The sequence below is a fragment of the Pituophis catenifer genome, unplaced genomic scaffold (genome assembly GCF_029215685.1).
Source record: "Pituophis catenifer annectens isolate HBS135680 unplaced genomic scaffold, rPitCat1.0.hap2 SCAF_6, whole genome shotgun sequence".
Classification (NCBI taxonomy): Eukaryota; Metazoa; Chordata; class Lepidosauria; order Squamata; family Colubridae; genus Pituophis; species Pituophis catenifer.
This window is the reverse complement of record NW_027256886.1, coordinates 14,043,071-14,056,222: the sequence shown is the minus strand read 5'-3', so window position 1 is coordinate 14,056,222 and position 13,152 is coordinate 14,043,071. Positions and strand designations below refer to the sequence as shown.

The 13,152-nt window shown below is 41.1% G+C and overlaps 1 protein-coding gene across 1 annotated transcript in view; it reads right to left on the bottom strand.

Moving 5' to 3' along the window:
- Window positions 1-3,021: 3,021 nt before the first annotated feature.
- Window positions 3,022-13,152, bottom strand: part of NCEH1 (neutral cholesterol ester hydrolase 1) — a 30,865-nt gene continuing 20,734 nt past the window's right edge. The window contains exons 4-5 of the mRNA XM_070945961.1: window positions 7,676-7,847; window positions 3,022-4,494 (exon numbers count right to left, since the gene is read on the bottom strand). Coding sequence (XP_070802062.1) covers window positions 3,877-4,494; window positions 7,676-7,847 — 790 coding nt within the window. The 3' untranslated portion in view covers window positions 3,022-3,876. The remainder of the gene's footprint in view (window positions 4,495-7,675; window positions 7,848-13,152) is intronic.

The following is a 13,152-nucleotide window of genomic DNA, read 5'->3' as shown; positions in this document are numbered from 1 at the left end:
ACCTCTCCTCTTTTTTGGGGAAAGGGTTAATGTAATTTATATTTTGCCACAAGACTAGTTGCTTAGAGAATATCTAGTTAGCCAATGGCTAGCCCTTATGTTGCTATGATTCCTGCTTTCTTCTGACTAAGCATGCCTAGATTGTTCAACCGAAGAACCAATCACTGGTTGCCTAAAAAAAAGTGATGGACCAAGATATTTCTTGGTTGGGTGCCGTCAGGAGTTTATTAACGGCTTTTGTGTTGAGCGGTGGACACGGCGGATGTGGCTCGACAATATTTGCTTCTACAACTTACTATGGATATTATTGCTCTAAAGTACAGGTGTCAAACCCATGGTGCCACTTTGCCATCATGTAACTTTTGCTACTTTTTTCCCTTGGTGGAGCTGGAGTGGGAGTGGCCTGCACATGATGTATCCGGCCTGCGGACTGCCAGTTTGACACCCCTGCTCTAAAGTCCTTTATTACATGGGACTGAGTAGAGCGCCCACTTAGTTTGCAACATATTTGTACAGCAACACAAAAAACTTGCACAAAGATCAAAGACGACTCTTGGATCAATATATAATCCAATATATAATCCTTGATATTGATATTGATATCCTTAATATTGGATCAATATATAATCCAATATATAATCCTTCTATATAATCCTATAGAAGGAAGGCAAACATAACAACTATAGCTTCTAGAAGGGCTGCCAAATCCTATAAGGAACAAACTGCTTGCATTAGTCTTGACATAAAAAAATGATTTGCAGACGACCAAAACACAGCCCCTTTCACTCAGTGCATTGATCCCTGGGGTGCTCAACATGTTCCTTGCAAAGATCTTTCTTGGTAGTGTCCAGTTCTCTGCCATCACTGATAATTTTTTAAAAATCAGATTAGTGTTTCTCAATCTTGGCAACTTTAAGATGCGTGAACTTCAACTCCCAGAATTCCCCAGTCAGTCATACTCTCAGAGCACTGGAGAAACATGTACCGAGGCCTCACTCCTGTCCCATCAGAGTTGAACAGCTACTGGTCATCAGTCTGCAAGACCCTTAGTTCCATCGATGATGAAAAACCAGCACAATCATCTACAGTGTTGTGGTCCATTCTGGATATCATCACCCCATCAGAGGTCACCATGGCTCTGTAGGACATGAACTCTAGCACTCCTGGCCTAGACCACATTCCTGCCTCAGACCTACTGACCTAGCACCAACCCTCGCTAGTGACTTACTTCAAATTGCTGCTAGTAGTTAGAAATCCATCTGCTTGTGAGTGGTGTTTCTGCCAAAGATTGAGAGTCCATTTACTTATAAGTGGTTGGCACTTACTGGAAAATGTGCTTAACTTGCCCAGAAGAGAGCTTCTGGATTAGTGACAGAAGCATCAAGCCAATTTGGCAACTATTTCTCTCATAAGCAAGCGCTGTTGCTATTAATTATTTTGCATGCATACTTAAGACCTACTCTGAATTGCAAATGTGTGTGTCATCTCCAAAAAGGTTTGGAATCCAGTGATGTGTGTGTGTGTGTGTGTGTGTGTGTGTGTTAACATTATTTAAAAATCAGGTACAGCAGAATAAGTTCGTACAAGGGTTGATAATATAGTACGGACAAGAACCAAGACAATTATCAGTTCTGAGTCTTTGACTCCATCCCCAAATCAAAGCTTTAAAAATTTCTCATGAGGTTTCCAAATCTCATGTTATCTCAATGACTTTGAATGAGATCATGCTTAGAGGGGCGAGAAGACTTAGAGTGACCTGTGCTATTTTGCAAATACGATGCCCTCTATTGCTACACGTGTGTAACACAATGAATGGGCTCACCTATCATGCCAAATCTTCGTTTAGCTGTATTTGATTGAATAAGCTACCATGGCTGGGTTCATACAAAACACTCAGCCAAAACTAAACAAACTACATTGTGGTTTAGGAGACCCCATAAATTTGCTTGGACCTTGGTCCACATAGTTTAGTGTTGCCAATGCTGACATGAAAACATCACACTTGAGGCCTGCTGGATCGAGCCTAAAATCATTGTCATGGATCCTCTCCTGGACCCCTCTCCAGATGTGAGTTCAGAAGTGAGTTTGAGTCTGCAGAGGAAAGTATAGAGCCGAGTATTGGTCAGGATTGAGGCGCAGAGTACTAGCCTGATGGAACAGCCTCAACTGGGCCATCAGAGGAATGACTGAAGGAGCCAAGCCACAGCCACAGCAAGTTGGCCAGGAGGTTCCAAGCCAGGACCAGGACCAGCTGCTGTCCATTAGCAATGAGGAGGTGGAGTCCACATCTTCTCCTGATCCAAGAACATGTAGAGCAGAGAGGAGACAGGCACAATATTGGTCAGCTAGACCACTCATGAGGAGGCAAATCTAGCCTCTCATGAAGGGCTGCATTGGCATTGCCTACTTAATCCCAACCTGCAGATTTGAGTGTTGTTGGAGCAACATGCGCACTTCTGTGCCTTGTGTTGTGTATCCTGACCTGTTTGAATTGTGGGCTGCTTTCCTGGACTTTGTTTGTGCACCTGTTGGACTCAGTTACCTAGTGACTCTTGCCTTGCTGAGCTTGGGATTTGTACAATGGGGGTGCTTTCTGAGTACCTGTTGGGATTTTTGAATAAACACCTGTAGAACTCTGGCTGTGTGTTGTGGTGGGAGTGGTGCAACACACCCATTTAGCAGTATTCAACTCCTAGTGGCCCATTAGAAGCTTTAGCTATGAATCTGATCTGCAGAGACTAAGCTATTAATTACCACACACATTGCTGTTCTAGTCTATCTAGACTAGAACTAGTCTAGTCTAATCTATCTAGTCCCCTTTAGAAATCACCTAAATGAGAGAATGAATAGTACGTTTCTAAAGTTACAGGCCATTTTGTTTCCCCAGAGATGCTGGGAATTAAAAGATATGCAAAATGTTCCAAGGTCACAAAGATCCAGCCCCCCAAAGATTTTTTTAAAAAACTGGAACACTTCCAATAGGATGGATAAGAAACAGAACACTTCCAGTGAGTTTTTATTATTAAGAATGGATTATTCTGCACCCTTTTAGAGATGAAATGGATTTGGTTCCTTCTGCACTCAAAACATATCCTCTAATAATGAGCTATGTGATGCAGTGGTTAGATTGCAGTACTGCAGGCTACTTCTGCTGACTGCTGGCTGCCTGCAATTTGGCAGTTGGAATCTCACCAGGCTCAAGGTTGACTCAGTCTTCCATCCTTCCGAGGTGGGTAAAATGAGGACCCAGATTGTTGGGGGGCAATATGCTGACTCTGTAAATCGCTTAGAGAGGGCTGGAAAGCACTGTGAAGTGGTATACAAGTCTAAGTGCTATTGCTACGTCTTCCCTACATTTTGGTGTGTGTGAATGTGTGAAGCAGTGACATTTGCAGTGAAATATAACTTTGGCATTCTGATGGATCCATTGGCTTTCTGATAAAAGTGTGTAATGATGTCATACATGTGGCACCTTTGCCCCATTTCTCATGAAGACCCATAGGGAGAAGAAACTCTTGTATGTAGAAAATCAGCATAGGAAATCAAGATTAAGACTGGCTGTTTTTTTTCACTGATTTCTCAGTGTTCTTGAAGAAACTTTTATATAAAACTATATTCACAGATACCATTTTCGTCTTGCAGTGTGCAGGGGTATGCAGTGTGCATTTAGCCACCTTTTTATATTGCCTCCATTAAGACCAGATTTATTTCCTTGCAAATATATTTAGAATTGGATCTGGAGATTACACATGACTCTTCTCCATAAATTACGTGTCATGGAAGATGCACAGGGGAAGCATGCTATTCTGTACTGGAAGTTCTCTAGCGATGCCTTCAAATGAGTAGCATGAATTGCTTTTCTGGATCTTTCTCTGTTTATAAGTTTTCGTTCAGCCACTTGAGATAGCTGTCTCTGGTGTGAAATCCTGCAGAAAAATTAAGTGGCCAAATGGTGAAGAGCATGCAGCCATGAAAACAGTCCTCAAAGTGATCAATGGTGACTTCCACACCGGCTTTCTCTAGCCGCTTGGCATACATGAGACCATCATCTCTCAGAATATCGATCTCACAAGTCATAATATAGGTTTTGGGCTGCAGGCGTAAAAGCTCTTTTTCAGCCAGAAGCGGACCTGCGCGGGCATCTAATAGGGCAGGGATATTCTGGATGATTTCAGGTTTCCCTGTGGTTGGAGCTATGAGTTTGTAATTCTTCCTGAATCTTGAAGGCAGAAGGAAAGTCCAGTCTACTCGGTCTCTGAAGGAATTGGCCTCGCTCACGTCTAGAGAGGTATGATTGTTCATCAACATGGACTGGACAAAATCGTAACTTCCATTGAAATACTCTACCCAAAACTCTACCATCACCAAACGTGTTAGGATTGGGCTGAGTTTGTTCTGTTGGTAGGAAGGAGTATTAAAATCAAAAGGCTGAAGGACGGGATAGATTAGGGCCTGAAGTTTAAATCTATTGGTTATGTTCTCCTCTTGACTTATCTGTAGAAAGAAGACAGAAAACAGGGAGTGACTCAGTCATACAACCCATGCCTATACATCTTGAACACACCGACCCATAATTTGTTTTCATCAAGGTTTGTTGGGAAATCCAGAAACTCAACATGCCACATTATATATGAGTGAATGGATTCAACCCATGTGTACCACGTAGAGACACCAGGAAAAGTTCGTTTCTTATTCTCTATCCCAGGGGTCTGCAACCTTAAATACTCAAAGAGCCATTTGGACCCATTTCCCACAGAAAAGAAAACACTGGGAGCCACAAAACCTGGATGGGCATGGCCAACTCGATGTCACTCACTTCTACCAGTCACATAACTCCCCCCTAGCCACGCCTACCCAGCCGGTCATTAAAGCAGAGAACCAGTTGTTAAAAAACACCGGGAAACCACAAACTCCTTTTGACATCTCTTTTTCTCACCTCCCTCCCTCCCCCCTCTCTCTTTGTATCTCTCTATGTCTCTCTCTCTCATCCTCTCTCTGTATCTCTCTGTCTCTGCCCTGGCCGCTTCTCCATCCCCCACCGTCGCCCTTACCTTCTCAGGCCAGGCGAGGAGTGACTGGGAGGGGAGGGCGAGGGGTGGGGCCAGCCAATGGTGGGATCACCTGACAGGGAGCCACAGCAAAGGGCCCAAAGAGCCGCATGTGACTCCGGAGCCACAGGTTGTTGATCCCTGCTCTATCCAGTCTCTTCTTAAAGAGGTCTCTGGAGAAATTCCCTGTCACGGAGAACAATTAATTGGTGGAATGTCTTCTTCCGAAGTTATGGGTGCTGCATCACTGCAGATTTTTAAGAAGAGATTAGACACAACCACTTGTCCCAAATGGTAGGGCATGGGTGTCCAACTAGCTGCATCATGTTGCTGTTACGTGACGTTTCACGATATTTTCCCCATTCGTGGAGGTGGGGTGGCCTGCATGTGACGCATCTGGCCCATGGGCCGCCAGTTTGACACCCCTGGTATAGGGTCTCTTGCCTGAGCAGGAGGTTGGACTAGAAGACCTCCAAAGTCCCTTCCAACTCTGTTATTCTGTAATTCAAGCATTCTATTCCAAGAGTGGTTAGACAGATCACAAATTGGCCAACCTTAAGTTCAAAGAAGGTATTACTTTACTTGAATGACATATAATTTAATAGATAATTACATAATAACATAATTACATGTGTTTACGATATTTCATAATTTAAACAAATCTAAAGGCATCATGTCAAGGAAAAAATGGAGAGGATTGCAGTTAAGTAGTCCTATATTATTTATCTCAATTAGTCCCACAAATAATATGCTAGGACAGCCTATCCCTTCAATCCATAAGGATAATTATTATGCCTGATTAGGTACTCAGTGCCTGGGAACAGGCCCAACGTTATGCAAGGAGCAGCAGCAGCGTATGAAGAAGTCCACTGAAGTCCAATTTTTTTTTTTAATTTGATTTATATGCCGCCCTTCTCCGAAGACTCAGGGCGGCTTACAAAGTGCTCAGCAATAGCCTTCATCCTTTTGTACATTTATACAAAGTCAGCTTATTGCCCCCACAAACTGGGTCCTCATTTCACCTACCTTAGAAAGGATGGAAGGCTGAGTCAACCTTGAGCCTTGGCGAGATTCGAACCCTGCAGTAATTGCAGGCAGCTGGTCTTAAGCAGCTTAATAACAGGGTGCCTTAAACCCTTGTACTACCAAGGCAAATGATTGCCACTTAGATTGGTTATATCAATTAGAGGCACGTGGAAGCGAAATAACTTTTGTCATTCAGTAACGTTCCATTTTGAACACTATAAATCAAAATCAAAATAATTTCTCCGCTTATTATTGAATCTGTAAGGAGTCTGCAGTATGTGATTAAAACACCACTTCTATCCTAAACTCAGTGCTATAGGCTTTTTCCCCACACCCTCTTGAATTGCAAAAAAGAGTCTTAGGCTGGCCACATATATTTTCTTTTCCTGAATAAACCTCACTTTATTAGGTGGGTTTTACACAACACGCTAACTAAAAACAAAGAGATCACATTACGGGAAGCATAGACCAAGGATTTAAGGTGTCTGATTGGATTGGGCTGGGGTGGTGATGTAACTATTAACTGGAAGCTTTTTGTAATCTAAATGTGTTGCACAATTTACATCACGTTGGCAAACGGTCAGAATGGGCTGGAAAAGGGAAGAAATTGTAGTCCGATACTTCTGAAAGGTTAATGTTTTGGATAGGGTGCATGAACAATAGAGAAAGGAAAAACCCAGAGAACAGAATAGAATAACAGAGTTGGAAGGGACTTTTGGAGGTCTTCTAGTCCAACCCCCTGCTTAGGCAGGAAACCCTACACCACTTCAGACAAATGGTTATCCAAGATCTTCTTAAAAACTTCCAGTGTTGGAGCATTCACAACTTCTGGAGGCAAGTTGTTCCACTGATTAATTGTTCTGACTGTCAGGAAATTTCTCCTTAGTTCTAAGTTCCTTCTCTCCTTGATTAGTTTCCACCCATTGCTTCTTGTCCTGCCCTCAGGTGCTTTGGAGAATAGCTTGACTCCCGCTTCTTTGTGGCAGCCCCTGAGATATTGGAACATATTGGAACATTGCTATCATGTCTACCCTGGCCCTTCTTTTCATTAAACTAGACATACCCAGTTCCTGCAACCATTCTTCATATGTTTTAGCCTCCAGTCCCCTAATCATCTTTGTTGCTCTTCCCTGCACTCTTTCTAGAGTCTCCACATCTTTTTTACATTCTGGCGACCAAAACTGGATGCAGTATTTCAAGTGTGGCCTTACCAAGCAGGGGTGGGTTCTACTTACCTTTACTACCAGTTCACAACGGGAGCGCGCACCAGTTGGTGACTGCTGGACTAGAACTCCTGGTCTCCCAGTTTCTAGCTTGGTACCTTCATGACTACTTGTCTGTCTGTCTGTCTGTCTGTCTGTCTGTCTGTCTGTCTATTCTATCCATCCATCCATCCATCCATCCATCCTCCCTCTATCTTGGCTTTTTAGAAATTATCCCCTTCTCCATTTCCCAATCCTTTTCATGGGAGCAGTCAAGAATTGACCACTTAAACCATCCCATACAAAGTGAATGTGTCCTCGCTTAGTTCCAATCCTGCCTGGCATCTTCTGCACAGTTGAGGATGGATCTGTGTTTAGGTCACCCAGAACATTTCTTACCTCTTGGCACACGGCAGCAGCCAGGTTGCCTCCTGCGCTATCACCGGAAATTGCAATTCTGGCGGGATCAACAGAATATTGAGCTAGGACATCTGGCAGCAGAAAATGTTTTGTGGCCCGGAGGATATCATCAAACTGTGCCGGGAAATGGAAATCTGGCACTAACCTGTAACTGCAAAGAAAAGGGTCTTGTGTTAAGATAAGCCATGATGGATATAAGTCATGATGGATTACCAAAATGACAAATGACAGTCAAAATGACAAATTACAGAATGTAGTTATGAGCAACAGAGGAAGAAAATATGATTGGGATACAGTTAGAAAGAAGAGTGTCACAGGGAGCTTGGGTTAATAACAGCAATACTTTGCAGGTACACAGGAAAAAGATGTCCTGCTTGTGATCCATTTCGTGAGTTGCTGATTTTACGGTCCCAAATACATAGAAAAAATAAAATGATTGTTATCTTAGAGCAGTGTTTTTCAAGCTTGGTAACTTTAACATGAATGCTGGCTGGGGAGTTGAAGTCTACATATCTTAAAAGTTGCCAACATTGAAAAGCATTGTCCTTAGAATCTACTTCTGCTCTTGTGAACATAACATTTGATTCCCAAAGGTGCTTTTTCAGGAGACAACTGGACTTTGTTTTATCAGCTGTCTGCAAGGAATATAAATCCTTTCATTCCCCACTATCCTGCCAGAGCTGAAGAAGCTTCTTGGATGAGAAGCAAAATGTCTTCAAAAGAAAAAATAAGAAAGTCCAGTTGCCTCCTGAAAAAAAGGACCTTTGGGACAATCATGACCTGGATGACTGAGAATCTCTACAGACATTGAGTTGATTATTAAATAGGGAAGAGATAGGATTGGCCACAGCCTCTTCCATCTGGGAAGAATTGCATGAGCGTTGGCTCAGTAAAAACTCCCATTTGCTTGGCCCATATGTTGTGCAGTTTCTGTTAGCCACAAGCATCTATGGAAGCTTGTTATCCAAAATCAATGACACTGTCTTATGGGAAGACAACATTTTCATCAGCACCAATGACAGGAGAACAACAGATTTTTTTAAAAAAAATCTCACTGCAGACCAAAATCCTGAAGAATGCCTCCTGGGTGTGCAAGCCACACAATGTACAGTAGTGGCCAAAATTATGGAAACCTTTCAGGAAAAGTGTATTTTCTAAAACTAGCTAATAACACCACTTTTTTTTTTTGGAGTAGTACGATAAAATTATATATCAATAGAAAGATAATTTAATCAAGAATGTAATGCAATAACTTTTATGAAGGATTTGCTATTAGAATAGCAGTTACAGTATAAAGAAGAAAAGTGAAACACGTAGAAAAAATGAGATGTACAAAAATTATCCCCATAGAAAAAGCGAGATATACAAAAATTATCCCCATGTCAGTTAATACTTAGTTGGGTAACCTTTAGCATGAATTATGGCCTTACAATATTTTCCCATGGAGTGAACCAAGTTCTGCAGTTGTTATAATGTGAAACCAAGATTGAATGATTGCTTCTAATAACTGGGTTTTATTGCTGGGTGCTTTTGACTCGGCTCCATAGATTTTCAATTGGGTTAAGGTCTGGGCTATTCCCAGGCCATTCCAGCAGTGGAATATGATTATCTTGAAACTTAAAAAAAAAAGGTGGTGTTATTAGCCATCAAACCTCAAAAATACACTTTTCACAAAAGGTTTCCACAATTTTGGCCATATTGTAGTACACTTACTTTAAACCTGAATTTAAAGATTATTGTAGCCAAAAACCAGCATTTCCAAAAGAATAGGAAATAATATACTATGAAGGGGTAGACATATGAAGCCGTCAAATATAGTAAGCTCCAATAAGTAACAAAAGCTAGAATAATAAAGGAATATCAAAAGTTTAAGACTATATGATATGTAAACTAAGCCTAATTAGAAATATAATGAATAATGCATGGTGGGACTACATCACTTTAAAATTACCCTATGTAAAATGTGCTAGTTGATATCTAAAACAGATGCATGTTTGCTTCTGATTGCACTCAAAAGCTGAGTTCATCTATCACAATATACTACACTTCATTTAATCATGGTTTGTTAAATAAATCACTATGGCTAGCTTACAAATGATGACTTGCAAGCTGCAACAGGATTCACATGTTACATTAAGCCAAAACTCAACAAATTACATTATGAGTTTGTAATACGGGAAAGTTCAAATAATAAATTGTTCTGTTCATAAGGGAAATAGTTCAGAAAGGCTAAATTTCATTTCTAGTATTTGCCATTCAAATAGTAAGCCACTAGAGGACGCCAGCTGCCCTGCTTTAGACAAGGATAAAATGCTTGTTTTCAGCGGAGGGAACCGAGAAAGGCATCTGGGTTTCTAATTTTAGATTAATTCATTTATAGAAACGAGCTATTGTTGTAAGAAACAAGCCAGCCAGAAAGATGGCTTGTGTTAGCCAGCTCCTGCCCTATCTAGCAGAAGACACAATTAAATAATTTTATTTAACAACAAGAAAAACAAAATTCAACCCTTCAAATAAAGCAGATATAGGTAAGCTAAAGGTAAAGGTTCCCCTCACACATATGTGCTAGTTGTTCCCGATTCTAGGGGGTGGTGCTCATCTCCGTTTCAAAGCCGAAGAGCCAGTCCTGTCTGAAGATGTCTCCGTGGTCATGTGGCCGGCATGACTAAATGCCAAAGGCGCACGGAACGCTGTTACCTTCCCACCAAAGGTGGTCCCTATTTTTCTACTTGCATTTTTTATGTGCTTTCGAACTGCTAGGTTGGCAGAAGCCTGGACAAGTAATGGGAGCTCACCCCGTTACATGGCACTAGGGATTCGAACCGCTGAACTGCTGACCTTTCAATTGACAAGCTCAGCATCTTAGCCACTGAGCCACCGCGTGATATAACACCTCCTATTTCAGTAAAAATTCAATATTGGTCACCCTTGGCAATTTTATTCAGAAGGTTGGGTCTATGGTTTTAGGAGTCATAGATTGCTAACTATTTGACAAAAAAGAAAGTCATTCCTTCTTTGCTTCTATTAATCTGACATCTACAATCAGGTCCTCTTTAAATGCACTGGAGGGCCTCATATCCATCCAACATCAAAGGGAAAAATGCAAGCTGGTGCTGGAAAAGGAGACATCTATCCATCCTTTATTAATAGTTGAGACAAGGAGAAGCTGGGCAAAATTGTTAATGCCATACAATTTACGGTACTTCTTCAATCCAAACTATTCTATGACTTACGCTTCACTGGTTCTTTTGATGGGGAAAAAAATTCCCATAAAAAAAAAAAATCTAGCTCAGAAACACAGTGGTTGCTCAAGTTAAAGAAAAACCAGCTTTCTAGTAACCAGAATATGTCACTCCTCTCTCATGCAAACATAGGACTTTGCTTTCCACCTATAGCTAGAATTCAGTACAGGTTCAACCATCTTTTGAAACACAAGCGATGTGAGCCTGGGCTTGATAATAGCAGGCCTTGAGGTCTGAATAGCTCACAGCATTTTTGCTTTAAATTCAGGGAAGGTCCTTGTTAAGAGATCTCGCCGAGGTTTTGCAATCTATGGATTTCAGGGGGAAAGATACAATTACTGCAGTTGGATTAGGAAAACCCACACGAATCTGAAAAACAAGTGTGGTAAGATAATGAGGCAACGGAAGAAGTGTGAGAGACTCTTAGGGGACCAAATCTGGCAAATGTTTGTCCTTGTGGAGTTTGTTTTCAAGGAGATGAACACGTACAACATTTATACTTGGTTGTTGATGTTTTGTTACTACTTGGAATGATGCCCTCCGCAGAGGAAAAAGAGGCACAGCCCCCTTATTAGATCTAGGTTCTACAAAGTGCCTTTAAAGACCTAGCAAATTTGTTTGTGAAGCAGGCTCAGCTTGCATTCATTATGATTTAGCATGTTGGAGAAATCCATGCTCTTTGATTAGTATGTGCATCCTTGTATTGTGGAAATCTGGCAAATGGTTGATTTGGTAACCAGGTTGATTAGACTGTGTCAGTGTAGCTTCTGAGTGTCGGAAGTGGAACAGGAAGAAAAAGAAGAAATATCTGGATGACAAATATTAATTAGGGAATCAATTATACTTTAAATAAGCATGTGCATCAGTGGTGAAATCAATTTTTTTTTACTACCAGTTCTGTGGGCGTGGTATGGCTTGGTGGGCATGGCTTGGTGGGCGTGACAGGGGAAGGATATTGCAAAATCTCCATTCCCACCCCACCCGGGGCCAGCCAGAGGTGGTATTTGTTGGTTCTCCGAACTGCTCAAAATTTTTGCTACCGGTTCTCCGAACTGCTCAAAATTTCCGCTACCAGTTCTCCAGAACCTGTCAGAACCTGCTGGATTTCACCCCTGATGTACATATAAGCTGGATTTGCACAAACACACAAAACCATAATTTGGTTTTAAACTATAGGGGGTATGTATCAGTGTCAAAAATAACTAAATATAAAACAAGGCTGAGGTTACAGTAAATTCAATTCAGCCTGCATTTATAGATTATAATTTTGTGCATGGCTTGCTGCCATATCCAAGTTTGGGGTTCCCCTAAAATATGGTTTCTAAGCTCTTTAATCATGGCTGTTTGTTTCTGTTGCATAATTACTTTAGCTAATCTTTAATCTGATTTTAATAATAGTTTTAAAAGGGTTAAAGCATTGAGCTGTCATGACATTTTCTTTATATTTCTTCTAATCTAAGTTGATATATGAAGATAAAGGATTTTTTCTCCCCCCAATGGGATATTTTGTATTTTCTTCTAGTTTTATCATCTATCATTCTGCAAACTTTTCCATGCAATAACTGCATTTTGACATCTCTTCGTATGTTTTCTCTACCCCCACCCCTTTCAAAATAAAATTTAAAAATAGGTATCTGGAATTCCATCAACAGAGTGTTAGCTAGGAGAAAGGCCTGCCTATGTTATGCTGTTGTAAATGTGGGAGAATTGGCACATGGTAAAGAATTATCCTAGCCTGATTGGAAACATTAATGTTCTTTGTGAGGAAAAACCCACTTTCGGGTAGGTTGGTGCATTGTCCACTCGAATTCAAGGTGGAAATCATGCTAAGACTTGAAAGTGCTTATCCACATTAATAGTCAGCCAATTGTGGCATATAAAAATTCTGGAGCAGGTATCTTTTTGGCTCAGGAGACAACTTGAACAATATCCTTTTGGCAAAATGTCTATGGAGATTCTCAGTCAACCAGGTGGTCCCAAAGGTGTTTTTCAAAAGGCAATTGGACTTTCTTTTTTTTTTCCTTGAAGGCGTTTTTGCTTCTCATCTGAGGAGCTTCTTCAGTGCCTTTTGGCAGAAAGAGTAAGGGCTTCTGAGCAATGAGACTTTCGTTACTCAAATTGCTTGCCCAAGGCTAGAAAGTAGACTGGGGTTTTGCTATTTGAGATGCAAGCAGAGATGAACGTTTACATCAAATTACCTAACTGACCAACAAG